The sequence below is a fragment of the Saccostrea cucullata genome, unplaced genomic scaffold (genome assembly GCF_032062105.1).
Source record: "Saccostrea cucullata isolate Sc308-1 unplaced genomic scaffold, CSIRO_AGI_Scuc_v1 ctg3811, whole genome shotgun sequence".
Classification (NCBI taxonomy): domain Eukaryota; kingdom Metazoa; phylum Mollusca; class Bivalvia; order Ostreida; family Ostreidae; genus Saccostrea; species Saccostrea cuccullata.
Genome location: NW_026936393.1, coordinates 8,038 through 24,036, shown reverse-complemented (window position 1 = coordinate 24,036; position 15,999 = coordinate 8,038). Strand labels below are relative to the sequence as shown.

General features: G+C 33.0%; 1 protein-coding gene across 1 annotated transcript; it reads left to right on the top strand.

The window, feature by feature from the left end:
- The first annotated feature begins 3,203 nt into the window (after positions 1–3,203).
- On the top strand, positions 3,204–13,661 carry LOC134245430 (protein mono-ADP-ribosyltransferase PARP15-like). The gene is made up of 11 exons (XM_062727709.1): positions 3,204–3,315; positions 5,146–5,249; positions 8,198–8,431; positions 8,590–8,820; positions 9,015–9,072; positions 9,316–9,404; positions 9,499–9,741; positions 9,863–10,099; positions 11,179–11,215; positions 12,388–12,972; positions 13,386–13,661. Exons 2-11 carry the CDS (start codon positions 5,160–5,162, stop codon positions 13,631–13,633), a joined length of 2,052 nt encoding a protein of 683 aa, XP_062583693.1. The 5' UTR covers positions 3,204–3,315; positions 5,146–5,159; the 3' UTR covers positions 13,634–13,661.
- Positions 13,662–15,999: the final 2,338 nt, after the last annotated feature.

The window sequence follows — 15,999 nt, the reverse complement described above, 5'->3', positions numbered from 1 at the left end:
TCAATAAAACATTCAGTATAATAAAATAAATGGTGCCTGTTTTGGAGGGTGACATTTGAAATTGACACCCCTCGGAAAACCATTGTCAACCTCCGCTGACGCGTCGGTTGACAATGGTTTTTCTTGGGGTGTCAATTTCAAATATTATACTTTCATGTAAATTAGTTGAATCTGATTGGTCGAGAAACATTTGTTAAAAAACACTACTACCCGCTGAATAATGAAGCCACGCCTTCCAGCGTAGCAACAGTCGACATTGCTTAACGACGGGTGGTATTCCAAAAAATAGCGACTGCGCAGAATTTATGCGCGCACGGTTCACTGTTATATGTATTTGTATAAAACATTCAGTATAATATAATAAATATAGCATGTAGTTGAGTGTAACATTGAAAATTTTCACCCCTCGAAAACCATTGTCAACCTCGGCTGCGCCTCGGTTGACAATGGTTTTCTTGGGGTGAAAATTTTCAATGCTACACTCAACTACATGCAATATTTATATAATGTTACCCTTCAAAACAGGCACCATTTATACAATGGGAAGGTTGACGCAATGCAATTGTTGTGTCCTGCTATAAGGCAGTGACGGTGTTCCATAAATTTTTCATTTCAAGTTGTTATCTACTCGAGCATATACTGAAAATTCTTCTTACTTTTTTCAAATGCTTGTGCCATAGAATGAATGTTTAATTTGTATATAAAAATATATGTATGAGAGAAATTCGGATTCGGCAATAAATATATAAATACGATATGTAGATTTAAAAGCAAGAATTGTCAATGAATGGTATATTCTAATTCGACTACCTTGACGAATTATTCTACGAAAAAGTTGTCTTAGGGGCGAACTCTCTAACAATCTCGACGTTTGCCCATGGCATCCGGTTTAACCTCGCTTATATATTTACAACGTGGACCTCGGGGTTTACGCAATAAATTTAAAATTAGGTCAACTCTAAGGTATAGGTAAAAATATATGCACCGAAGAAAATATCTTAACACAGGAAATATACAAGTGAAACGTGAAATCCATAACACTATTAGTTTAAATGTTATGGCCAAGGATATAGTTTTTTTCAAAAGTGTGTCAAACTGAAAGGTCAAGGTCATGATGTATAATATGTATATACCCAAAGAAAGACCCTGTAATACACCTGTAAAGTATGAAAGTCAAAACTTCCAACTAATCAAAATTTATGAGCAAGGTGCATGTAAAAGATGGACGGACGGACATGAAAATCACTATATGCCCCCCGAATTAATGGGGCATAAAATTCTGTTGAGATCAGGCCGGATAATCTTGGGCTACAAGGCTAGTGTAGAATTCAAACAGTTGGATTCAGTAGCCCTTTCTAACTTTACATAAATACACTCATTTACAATTACCAACTGAAACTGAAACTCTCCACTTCAGCAAAAACTTTTTGATGGGATGCATCCGCTGTTCATTCACAGGAAGAATCACAATTTGTTTTCTTTAAAAATGTGGTATGTTTCGTTTCTGTTTTTCTCTCTCTTGAAAAAAATATTCTTGTATTGTAAGAACATATATAAAGGTAAAAATATTTTATAATGTCTTGTGAAGGAAAGTGTGCAAAGAAAGAAGCATATCAAATATCTCTGCATAAAGATGATTTTATCATGCGTAAGCAATTATAAATTCCATTCTTTCAGCTACATGATCACTTTGTTTTTTAAAACGTAAATAAGTGCATATGTTTTGATATGCATCTCACAATGATAAGAAATTAAAATTAGAATTTTGCTCAGCACAGGGTTTGATCTGACATATGTTTAAATGACTCGCAGGAGACATTAAATAGCAGATGAGATCCCCTGTTATACATGTATACATGGCATGTCTGTCATATGGCATTTTTTCAGCATAAAATTGTGAAACACATTCTACTTTTATTGTTTTCTTCATTTATACTTGATATTTATAAAACTAACAATCTCAAATACCAGTATTCATATTCGGGATGACTATGATTCTAGTGGATGGGTCTTTGAATAGAAATTAAATACTATGACAAAATCGTAAAAACGGGTAGCATATATCAAAACTTTAAAAATAGGAAATTGCATGACAGAAAATGTTTCATGTGTTTTATCGTTGTCAAAGAAGCATGTTTAACGCACACATACACCTTTCAATTAACAAGATCTTTTATGGAAAACAATAGTACCGTTTAATAACAATTGAAATATATTTTCCATCTTGAATCAAAACGTTTATTCTCTTTTTAAAATAAAAATATTGTTATTTATAAATCTAGCAACTTGTATACATTAATAGCCATAGACGTGACGCTTCAACCTAAAATGTCGAAAAACATTTTACACTTACATGTATTTACTGTCTATGAAGACAAGAACAAGTTTATTGTCTTCAAAGATAACAACTATTTTCAAAGGCAAAGCCGAAGGAATTTGTTGTTGTCCAGGGGGACAATAAACGTGTTGCATAGGAAGGGTAAGCATCTCCTTTGTATTCATCAGGGAGACGTTACATTCCATAGTAAAATTCAGTACAAAAACAAAGGCATATGAACCAAGTCAACCAAAACACTACCAATTAAATGTTATGTTGCATTTTCTAAGAAGGTCATGATAATAAACAGAATTTCCGAAATGCCAGACTTAAAACTAGGTTGTTGAAATCCTTGTTACATCAATTTATTTATCAGTAGTCTGTCTCGCTTTAAAAATTTTGATTGAAATCGGAGAACGCTCTTAAGTATCAAGTAAGTTTGGAGATGTAAATACCATTTGCAGGTGATAGCGTGATATTATTTCATAAATAAGGAAAGTTGACTTGAATATTGAAATAAAACTGACATGGTTTTTCTCTTTATTGCTGTTTTCGTCAATCTTTTCTTTTTATCATCGCATTTTTTCATTCCATCTTTTAATGGTTTCTAGCTGATACCTAATACTAGTACCACAACAGTAAGCATTCTGCATTTTTTCTTTTCTTTTAAAAAAAAATTAGGCGACTTCAAACATTACACATGTATTCATCTTTAAAAAAGTTATCTTGCACATCGCATTACATAAGGAGAAAAGGTAATTAGATAGTCAAGTTGAATCACGAAAGTATTTTAACTGAAATTATTTACCTAACATGGAAAACATAATGCAAATGGCATTTCTGACATTCATTATATTATCTGAAACTACACTGTATCCATACCTCTTAAAAGTGCTAGTATGTAAAATTTATTTCGCAATTACACACATTTTTATTTAGATTTCTCGGAAATACTGTAACTCATCAATTTGGATACAGCGCAATGTAAATGATCACAGGTAAGACTTTAAATTTATAAAATCTTTTTGTTAGATGATCAGAATTTCAAACATCACTTATCAAATGTACCTGAATGATACAGATAATACCAATCTTCAGTTTTCAGTGATAAAAAACAGACTATTTTTACATAAACAAGAGGCCCACGGGCCTTATAGGTCACCTGAGTATCATGTAACATTTTTCCAGCAATTGAATTAGGTTCGTGTTTTAAACCAAAACCACGAAATTCACAATTTTGAAAGATGCACCATTGTTTATCATGACTTATCTTACAAGATGCAGAGTAAATCCGATTGCATGGACTGTAACAGAAATATATGTAGAGATGGTGTGAATTGACATATTAGGTTGAAATAAAATAAATACTTGTTTTTAAACCCAGAAAGACCAGTGGGGTACAACGTAAACAAAGCGGAGTGGCATACCTTTTTCTCTTGTAATGTATAGTGGAGTATTTTTTTGTGGAGCGATTATTTTGGGGTTTTCATTTTGTACACATGATGAATAATTGTTACACTTAACATGCTTACTTTGGTTACTTAATACCCAGAGGTAGATCAGAGTAACAAAAAGAAAATGCATTTCCACTTTATAACCACCAGTTGTGCACACCGCCCCACAGGAACCACTAATCCTAGAGCCACATATTTCAAAATGTTATCATACATTTTATTTCATCATAAATGATTAAATAATACCAAAGAGCAGATTTCAAAGCATTAAATTATTCTCAGATTAAGTACCCCAACCCCCAGGTACCCCTGACCCAGGGGCCCTGAAATTAATTAGTTTGAAAGAGGAACCTTTCTTCATCATGAATATGTACTTAGATTATTGGCATAATATCTAGGAGCAAAGGAATAGATTTTCAAAAAATTCATGCATTTTCACTATATAATCCAAAGAGCCCCGCCCTAACACCAGAACCCCCGACCCAGGGGCCATGAAATTGACAATTTTGGAAGAGACATTCTTACTCATCATAACTTTGTACTTAGTTAGTTTATTTAATACCCAGGAAGCAGAGAAGAAGATATTCAAAGAATTTATGCATTTTCCTTCTATAATCAATAGAGCCCCGCCCTAACACCAGAACCCCTGACCCAAGGTCCATAAAATTCACAATTTTGGAAGAGGCAGCCTTTTTCAACATAACTATGTACTTGGTTAGTATATTTAATGCCCAGGAGCAGAGAAGAAGATTTTTAAAGAAAAAATGCATTTTCACTGTATAATCTATATAGCCCCGCCCTAGCATTAGAACCCCTGACCCTGGGGTCATGAAATTCACAATTTTGAAAGAGACACTCTTACTCATCATAACTATACATTAAGTTAATTTGTTGAAAACCCAGGAGCAGAGAAGAGGATTTTCAAAGAAATAATGCACTTTCAATTTATGATCTATATAGCCCCACCCTAACACCAGAAACCCTGACCCTGGGGCCATGAATTTCAAAATTTTGGTAGAGGACTCAATGCTGATTACAATTATGCCAACAGTGTGACTGCTGGATGTCCAGGAGTAAAGAAGAAGCTTTTAAAGGATTGTATTAATTTTAGTGGTCTTGGCCCCGCCCCTCAGCCCCCAGGGGGGCAGGGGTCATGAATTTCACAATTTTTGTTCCCCTTTACCCATAGATGTTACATGCTGATTGGTTGAAATTGGCTCAGTGGTTCTAGAGAAGAAGTGAAAATGTTCAAAAGTTTACGACCGATTGACGACGAACGACGTACGACGGACGACGACGGACAAAAACAGATAGCAAAAGGTTACTTGAGTGACTCAGGTGACCTGAAAATACTGTTTGAATGTTATTGTATAGACTCCTAAGGCACCATGGCAATGGCTACAGACGATGGTCACCAATTTTTTACTATGGGGAACCTCGGAGTCTGTGTTATCATGGGAAACCTCTGTGACCAACAGGTAACTTTTCGAGCTTATTAATTACTATGTTCTCTCTTTCTCTACCTCTCCATTCATCCATTCCTTTATCTGTATATCTATTTTCGACTGCATGCCCGAAAATTATGAAAACTTATGAAAAATTATGAATACATGTACATGTATTTTTGATACTGTGCACCAAAATCTTGTTCAGACTTACCCCAACCATGAATGTGTAATGATGTCTAATGGCCTTGAATCGCTCTTATTATGAAATGTACAATTTATCACTTGTAATTAAAGCGTTTAAGTATACTGTATAGTAAGATAAAGCCGTCAAATTCCAAAACAAAATCATCATGACCTACATTTTGGTTAAAACACTTTGAGAGCATAGAATAATTACATTTAACTGACAAAATGTGATGATTCCAAGTCGCTTATAATCTTAAATATTCAGATATATAGTCATAAAACATACCCCCAGACCTAAAAATGCCTCAAGTGACAAAGTTTAATATTTTTTGCACTCTTATTATTTGAAATATTTACTAATGCCTTGAAATTAAAAAGGTCCATGTGACCTACTTTTTAGTTAACACATTCCAAGATGCATCAACTGACAGAGTTTGATGATTCTTAGCTAATAAGTGCCCGAAATATTTTGAATATTTTAAAAATTTTCAAAAGTAAGTCACAATGACCTTTTTTGATGACATTTTCGAAGGCCCAAGATGCATCAAGTGACAAAGCAAAGTTTGCTGATTCTTAGTCAATTACCGGTATGACCAGAGATATTTAATACAACCGTAAAATCCATAAGAAGGTCACTGTGACCAAATTTTTGGAAAAAATTTTCTGAGGACCCGAGATCCCTTAATTGATAAACGTTTTATGATTTTAAGCCAATCAGGACCTTAAAAATTAAATATAGCCACAATTTTTCAAAAAGGTCACCGAGACATACTCTTTGGTTGACATTCTCTAAGGACACAAGATACATCAATTGACATAGATTGCAGATTTACAGCCAATTAGGGCCTGGAATAATTAAATATAGCCAAAATTTCAAAAGTAGGTCACAGTGATCTACTTTTTGATTGACATTCTCTGAAGACTCAATGAACGAAGTTTGATGATAATAAGCCTATAAGTACAAGAGATATTTAGATATAGCCATAAAATTTCAAACGGAGGTCACAGTGACGTACATTCTAGTTGACATTCTCCCGGGTCCAAAGATGCATCAACTTTAAAAGTTCGATGAGATCAATAAGTACCTGAAATATATAACCATAACATTTCAAAAATAGGCCACTGGGAACTACATTTTTGTTGACATTGTTTGAGGTCCCAAGATGCATCAGCTGACAAAGTTTCATGATCATAGGTCTGAAAGTATTCTTTCAACTACAGTGACCCACTCAACTGCCCTCCGAAAGTCCAAATATTTCTCGAATCGAGCATCTATGGAACTACCTGGACCGTAGGGTTTGAAAGCGTCGGAATGCTCAAGCTATTCTCTACAAACTATTCTCTACAAACTAAGGACTGCTATGTCAGTTAAAAGGGTTGAACAGTGTCTCCATGAGAAAGGCAAATACCATGATGAACTCGGTTCCCATGCAAGAAAATCAAAACTGTGACAAATGCACGAGGGAGGGATAGAACAGGTCCAGTTACAATCATTAGATTTAGCTACGTAGGTACAATTACCTACAAACTAAGGACTGCTATGTCAATTAAAAGGGTTGAACAATGTCTCCATGAGAAAGGCAAATACAATGATGAACTCGTTTCCCATGCAAGAAAATCAAAACTGTGACAAATGCACGAGGGAGGGATAGAACAGGTCCAGTACAATCATTAGATTTAGCTACGTAGGTACAATTACCTACAAACTAAGGACTGCTATGTCAATTAAAAGAGTTGAACAATGTCTCCATGAGAAAGGCAAATACCATGATGAACTCGTTTCCCATGCAAGAAAATCAAAACTGTGACAAATGCACGAGGGAGGGATAGAACAGGTCCAGTACAATCATTAGATTGAGCTACGTAGGTACAATTACCTACGTAGCTTTATTTACCTACCTCAGGTAGCTTTATTTAGCTATTTCAATGCAACTTTTCAAAATTTTTCTTTTTATTAAAAAGAGACAAAAAATCGCAATTAAATGAATATTAATATTTATACTTGGGAGGTTTAAAAAAAAAAATCCAAAGCAGAGATAGGTTATACATTGCTGCGTTTGGACAATTCAGAGCAAAACATGTAATTCCATTGTTTGGTCAACTGTCCTCTCTCATGCATGTGGTGAGGCATGGCTGAGTATGATTACTTCACATTGTGCTGAATAATTACCGACCTATTATCATGTTAACTGGAACTGGACTTCTTTGTCATATCATTCAAGGAGTAACTGTTCTAACTGTCATACATAGCCCCAAAACTTTCAGAACTTTGATTGCATTTGCGCAGAAAAGACATTTCTTCAATAGTGATTTTTCTTGCACACATCACAAGAAAAATGTTTTTTATAGAAATAAATTGATTTGATAGCTACATCAGGTAGGTAAATAAGGCTAAGTAGGTAGATCAAGCTACGTAGCTAAATCTAGTGATTGTACCAGACCTGTAGAAGATAGAAAAAATTTCATTTTCACATGGGGGGGTACCCTCATATGATTTACAATACCTCATAAATTATCGATCAAAATCAAATGAGATTATGTTATACTTATTAGTTAAAAATGAGTTTAAATGTTACAAAAAATACTGTAAAAACATTTGAAAAATTAACATTTATTCACAAAGTATGATCTGCGCTTGTTTTCCTTTGAGTATATATCTTAAGATAACTTTGCTATTGCATTTAAACTTATTTTTAACATTCTCAATACTTAAAAACTTAAAGTACAACTACAATTAAAAATTAAAGGGATGTCCTCTGGTATCAATGAAAATTATTTGTTTAATGATACAGGCAGATGTGTTAGTATGTAGTGGATCAAAAGACTTGAAATTGAGAAATGGTGGATTGTCTAAAGCTTTGTTGAGAGTTGCTGGACGAGAAATGCAAAAAGAATTAAACCAAAAATATCCAAATGGCATTGAATACGGAGACATTGCTATCAGTGAAGGTCATCAACTTCGTTGCAAATTTGTGTATCACGGGGCTCTGTCAAAATGGGGAACCAGTCAACCCAATCCGTGCTCAGTAATTTTTTGAGAATTACATTGTTACCGTTTAAATCAGTTAGAAACTTTGTATAGCAAAAATTACATTTATTTCTAGATTTTTATATTATGAGATTGATCACTCTGCATTTTTTTTTCTTAAGTAAACTGCTTACGATATTATTTTGAAATTTGTAGACTTTAGAGAAATTTATGACGAAATGTCTGGAAACAGCAAACGCTCATTATACAAACTCCATTGCTTTTCCAACGCTTGGCATTGGATTTTTGCAATATCCTTGTGATCAAACAGCAAAACTGATGATAAAAGCAATACAAGATTTTGGTTCCAAACAATTTCCTTTGAATATCAAGAACATTATCATTGTAGTGTATAGTGGAAGCAATGAATGGGTCAATGTTCAGAAGGTAATTGTAATATTTTTATTATCTCTTTCAATTGAAAAATATTGATAAATGTTGCAGATAAAAAATGTTACTGTTTCCTTTAAATTAAACTGGAGGTTTTGAAGCTTATTGAAACCCATGTGGGGGAAAAAAGAATATGAAATATAGATCATAAATTTTTCAACAAAATAGATAAAATTTATTTTACATATTAGGTATTTATGAACGAATTAGGAGGAGGAAGGGAATATCCTGGGGCACAAGTTGCCATAGGTATGGAGATTTATATTTCAAAATAAATAATGATCACCTATTTAGTAACTATTGTCTTCTAGTAACTTTCTTCCAATTTCTTCATACGTAAATCTTTCGTTGGTTTATGTTCACTTTCCACCTGTTTACACGCGATTTTGATATATTTCCATGTAAAGTGATTCAAAGTATTGAATATGTATTTGATCCTTTCACATTTAATGAAAATATATTCTAAATTTTACATTTTATGTTATATCATAGCTCATAGCTCTGTTTTCCTACATTCATATTCTGGTCACCTTGGAGGTATTCCTGTCAAAGTAAAGGTCGGAAGTATAGTTGAAGAACAGGTAACGGGAAAATTATTTTTATCAATGGCATGTAATTGCTAGTGTCTATCACATTTTTACTTCAGAGAAATCAATGTGTTGATTCCTTATACAGGTTGATGTCATTATCAACAGTGTTGCTCACGATCGCGAGATGACACAAGGGGCAGCCGCTGCAATATTGGAAAAGGCTGGACATGGACTCAAGGATGAGCTTACTAAAAATTACCCCTCCGAAATTAAACATGGGGAAATCGCTGTAACAAATGGTTACGCACTAAAGTGCAAGAAAGTTTATCATGGTGTTCTATTACCATGGTACTCAAAACGTTCTGAGCACATTAAACTTCCCCATGAGGTAATCAAAATCAAAATTGCATACACATGTATATTGTATCTGTATCTAATTATTTTCCATATTAATGATGAGCACATTTGTATTTTTTTCAAAATATATGTTTTATAGTTATTTATTGCAGGTGTTAGAGGATTTTGTCTTTGCATGTCTAGAGAAGGCAAATATTCATGGTTACAGATCTATTGCTATCCCCGCCCTTGGTACTGGGTTTCATAAGTTTCCTATAGACGTGGCTGTTGCATGCATTGCTTCTGGTATTGAAAAGTTCTCAAACCAAGTACAACAGCAAAACATACATGTAGCAGATTTGCGAATAGTGTTGTATGAGGGAAACAGTGATTTACCTGAACTAGTATCAGTAAGTATATGCACTCTACATGTACATTTCATATACATAAATCAATAATAAAGTAATTTCATATTACTCTTCACACAGTATATTAGGTACAATACCTGTAGATTCCCAAGTTCTCTGAATGGATATTATTTTTATTAAATGAATCGCGTATTTTCTATCTACAAGTCTTTGGCAAGTTGATAGAAAACACACGAAAAGCAAGATGGAGATCATACCAATCCCTAAACATAGACGATTATTTTAATAAAATGTTTTACCTTCTTTCTATGGTTTAATCCCCTTTCACTTTTTGCATTGGCTGCGTTAAGCTAGTCTGATCCTCAGGTTCTGAAAATCAACAGATAAGTAATAGGAAAAGCTCACAAAAGTTAGTCTGAATTTACGAAGTGATGTGTATCACAACATGAATCATATACTAGTATAGGGACAAGGGAAAAACATAAAAAAAAACATCAAAAAAAACATCAAAATATTTTTCAAGGAAACGTGAATAAAGACACCAGCTTTGCGTTTTCAATAAAGAATTGATTTAGCATTATATTTTAGTATAAAAAATAAATACATGTATAGATACCCAGACATTCGTAGAAAACTGCATGTTTTTTTAATATCTAGACCGTATTTCAGTTCTTCTATTTACTTCTACTGTTATAAAATATATCGTGTAAGAATCTTGTATTATCATTGCAGCATATCATATGTATTTTCTAAATTCATATATTGTTTAACTAGTACTTTAATGTTGATTGACCTACCTTAGAATTATGGTTACTGCTTTCTATTAAAGTTCTTACAATCTCGGAATCTAAAAAATCTAATCTTTTTACTAAATAAGTATCATTAGTTACCCTTGGTCATTTCCAAATTAGAGACGTGTAAAATGTTCGACTCAAAAACTCAGAGGCATTTCTAATCTTCTTGCAACTAAAAGAAAATGAAACATAACTAATTTTTTTTAATAGGAAATAGGAACATATGTTTTCTTCAATTTTAAAGGCAATTATATCTTGAAAGGATTTTTATCTAATCCATTCCATTTAATGATTAATGGTTATTTATGTAACTGTGATAATTTGCAGGCGTTTCAGAACGAAATAAAAAAGAGAACAGCTTCAGGTAATGTTTCTAAGACTCAATCTGCACTTCTTCAAAGAGTATTAACTCATTATAGAAAAACAAATAAAGGAGGGTTGAATCTACTTTGCATTTAAGGTAAGTCACTCGTCAGCTTTTTAGAAAATTTCACGCAGAAGCTTTTACTTCAAAACTACATATTAAAATTCAATTTTTAAAACAAATTTAAATTAAACAATGTAAATTTTTTAACATTCAATGAAAATACAGCTTAAAAAATCTACAAAGAAGCAAGATTTATGAGGGACTATTTCTTTTGGTGGAAGGATATTTAGCAGAAAATTCTGCAAATCTAAACATTTATAAAATTTCATGTAATGTAAATTTAGCCTCACATAATTTTACTCGGAGAATATTTTCTGTTTTGATATTGCAAAAAATATTTGATATAGGTCTTAATTTATATTTTTAGACTAAGTTTTACACCTTCCTCAACAAAATTTTCCAAAAAATGAAAATATGATAAAGAAGTCAAGATCAAATTTACACCATTTTTGCCTGCAAATCACATATTTTGACAAATATTTCAAAATTAACATAACTGACCCCACCTTTTTCTTATATTATTTTAAACTACTCGATTTTTGTTACTGATCAGCACTTAAGTCGTATAAAGTTTAATATAAGAAATTTTTTTATTGCCTATTAAGTTTTTGAATACCCCAAATATGTTATTTTTTAGTGCAAAAAGGTCCACACAATAATTTACGCGCATTAATTTGCAAGATTTGTTTAATGATGAATATTATTCAAACTATTTTACGTAAAATAAGATTATATTTATTGCCATGCTTACATCTGATAAAATATAATAAGGATTAAAGTAATTAACCAAATAGATAAAATTTAAGTGCAAAAAGTCAACTTAAATGTACCGTAGATTAGTAGGATGCACACTGACCCCCTATTTTCTTTGCGATTTTGAGTTACACTTTTTGAGTACTTATCCAAAATATACTTCTAAAAAATCCTTGATTTAACAAATTTCAGGAGTGACTTACCTTAAAAGTTCTGCAAACAAATTTTTGAGATGCTTATTGCATATATGTAAATATAAATTTATGTACAAGAAGTACTCCAGAGATCGTACTAATTTTATCCATAATAGGTATGTCCTTGATTTTATATGCATATGTGTTCTTTCATTCATTCAGCGTCAGTCAGATTCAGAAACATACAGACAGTTCCGGAAAGAGGCACAATGGAGTACTTAGAATATAAATATAAAGAAACACTAAGAACACCCTCCTATTGGACCAAATTTACATCGACTAAAGAATTAAAGGATTGGAATTTGCTAGATAAATCAAAATCGTTCCATTTAGAATATGTTGAAAAGATAACATACGACTGCATAGCAAATGCTCTGAAAAAGTCTTTGCCTAATGCAAATATCCTCAGTGTTCAGAGACTTGAAAATGCTGAATTGTTTCTTGAGTATGGAGAAGAATGTCAGAGGTTATTCCGTAAAGCAAAGAAAGAAAATTTCCCAATACTTTCCATAACTAAGAAATTTCCATCGTTCCTGAGCCCTGTAAAAGTAATGGAATCACTGAATCGGTCTATGACAGAAGACATTCATTCCGAAATCAACGAGTATTATTTTTTTCATGGCACGAAGGCCGTGAATGTTGAGGTCATTTGCGGTCAAGGATTAGATAGCCGACTGGCAGCCTCTGGAAGACTAGGACCAGGAATTTATGGCGCTGAAGTTGCCTCCAAATCACATAAATATGCAGGTACTTTTGCAATCATTATTTTTAAAAAAATTGAGTGTTTTATGTATTACATCAGATGAAGCCTCATAATTACACATCAGATTATCTTATCAAGCTTGACAACATAATTTATCAACTTTTATTCGCGTGCGAGAAATATCTGCAAGTTCTGCGACATATTCTAACTCGCGAATATTCATCGCCACGAGCCATTCATTTTCCTTTAATTTTTGTAGAAAATGTTTCTTAAGTAGCGAAAATTAATCGTCGCGGATTGATTTCCAATAGACGAATCGCGAATATAATATGACGTGAATAATATTTGGTTTACAATACTTTATTTACTAATTAGGACTAACAAAATATATATTTATGTTAGTTTAATGTAATCAACTTGATATATATAGTATTTAACATTGATTTTTTTTATCTAGAATGTGACGATCGGAACTACTTTCCAATGTTTCTGGTAAGAATGTGTCTTGGTGATATTTATATGACAAATGTCAGTGGAAATTATAAGAGGCCACCATGCAAAATCTGTACGAATCCTGTATGTGCGACTCATCAGGAAATCCATGACAGTGTAGTCGCTAGTGGTGGAGAATTTGCAGACCGCGAGTTCGTTGTTTATGATAGACACCAGTCCTACCCTGAATATCTAATTTGGTACAGTCCTTAGAAGGCAACAAATAAAAATTTCCTGTCAAAATGAATACTAATGTGTAATAGTCATCATCATAATATAATTAAGAAATAAACAACAATGTTAAAAAGTTCTCTGGGAAATGAATTTTTAGTTGGTCACGTGATCAAATCCTGTGTGAAGCCCGAAAGGCTTCTCAGTAGATTTGATCCCGTACCAACTAAAAGATCATTTCCCAGTGAACTTTTTAACATTGTTGTTTATAACTTAATTTTACATTTAAGACGAATAAATTTCGAGTTAAATTGCATTTATAACACGAACGGGCCATCGTATTGCTATGTTGTGACGCGCAATGACCTAGAAGTTGTTTGGTCAAATTAAGTTTACCTCGCTCCAACATTTGAATGATTACATTCATATTTAGCAATCCAATTTAAGAAATATCTGTAGAAAGTGAAAGAACAATGATCGCTGCTGAGAATAATCTAACTATTTCATAAGTTCTTACAATATTTGAAGTCGAAAGCGGCGGTATCGCCTGTTTTAGTTTACATAACCACATAGGAATTTCAAGTCAAAAAGCTAAGTGCGGTTTAAAGCTAATCTATAGTACTACAGTATTCAAAACCTTATTCACATCAAAAAAAGAATTATCATACATCTCTGTATTGAAAAATATCCATATTGTCTATCATTTTATCCTTTTCATCGTTATTAACTTAGAAACGTTCCAAAACAAGTTGCACCGTGACAGAAAATATGCAGACAAAATAACACATCGCTATAGATGTGATTCGGTCTCGCTATGACTTCTGACCCCCAAATAACATTCACACAGAATTGAACATATTTTCTGTTCAATAGGTTCATCTAAGAAAGATATTTGCAAATGTAAATGTTGGACTGTATAATACTGATGTGTCAAATCCATATCATATAGTTTTCCCGCATTCCGTAGAATAGCGGGAATACATTGTATGATATGAACGTATTTTATTGGTAATGCCTGTTTATGATAGGCGTGGCCAAAGGGAGGCCAATGAGAAGGTGGTATTTTTACTATTTTGTAAGATGTTGGACCATTCTAAGCCAGTGCTCTGCATAATGCACATGTGTTTTGTTTATACGTGTCTCTTTATTTAAATGAGTACATTTATATATAGATCTATAATATTAACAACATTATTGTCATAATAATTATATTTTTTATTCTGCTTTACCGTACATGTTATATACGGTGTTTATGCATACCAATACTGCAAAGAACGCACGTCCGATGAGACATTATATATACAGAGAAAATGACACAAAACGCAATTTTAAAATTTATACTTGAGTTATTTATTGTGGCGAGTATTGGCTGTGGCATAAGAAAATACAAAATTATGGGACGCCATTTTAATTTAACAATCCCATCAACTTCAAACACCCTTGAAACATTATTTGAATAGCGATGGACAAATGTTTTCCATAGTTACTCGTCTATGTTTTTCCTGGGTGGTTTTTAATGTCTTTGATAGGGGTTAATGCAATATGCATAACATGTAACGTACAGTTATAAACAAAAAACATTGCAGTACTTTATTGATCGCATACACATTAATGTATGCCTGTTTGCTATTTATTATCAATTCTACCACGATTATTCAAAACATCAAAGGAAACCGCCGGACATTATTCTCCAATAAATCACGAACGTCATCAAAAAATTATCAGATCAGAAATACGTATCAAATCTGAACAATTCAAATGCATGTTTGGCTGTAGAATGAAATACTTGTTTAGACCGCATCGATGTGTCGTCTTTTGCATTATAAACACTGTAAATTCTGATGAATGTCGGTTTTTATAGCTAAGCGGGGCTATTCCACGGACCTCCCTACACATTAAACAACGTGATTTTAGCAGTAAAACAGGAACATGATTTTGTTATTGTATATTCATTCTAACTGATCAATACATATTACGAACAAATTTGTAATCTAAAAAGGCTATTTTTAATGTAACGAAAGCGCAAATCGTCTGCATTCTATACACAGGTAAGCAAACAAATTTTACCTCTGGTGTAAAATGGAACAGCGTAATCGAGACAATAATCATGGTGACCTAATTCGTTTCTCTAAAGAGGAAACGATCAGCCGTATTTATCGTTCTTGGTAGAATAGAAATAACGTCCTTGTTGTCGTGAATGATGCAGAATAACCTCTTCGGTCTCGAAATGTTGTTTGAAATATAAAAGCCTCGGCTAACGCCTCGGCTTTTATCTTTCAAACAACATTTCTCGACCTCGGAGGTTATTCTGCAACATTCACGAAAACGCGGACTTTATTTCTTAAATAAACGCCAGTTGCTCCCGCTAGCCTGGCTTACAGCATAAATGTCGTGTTATATGTATTATT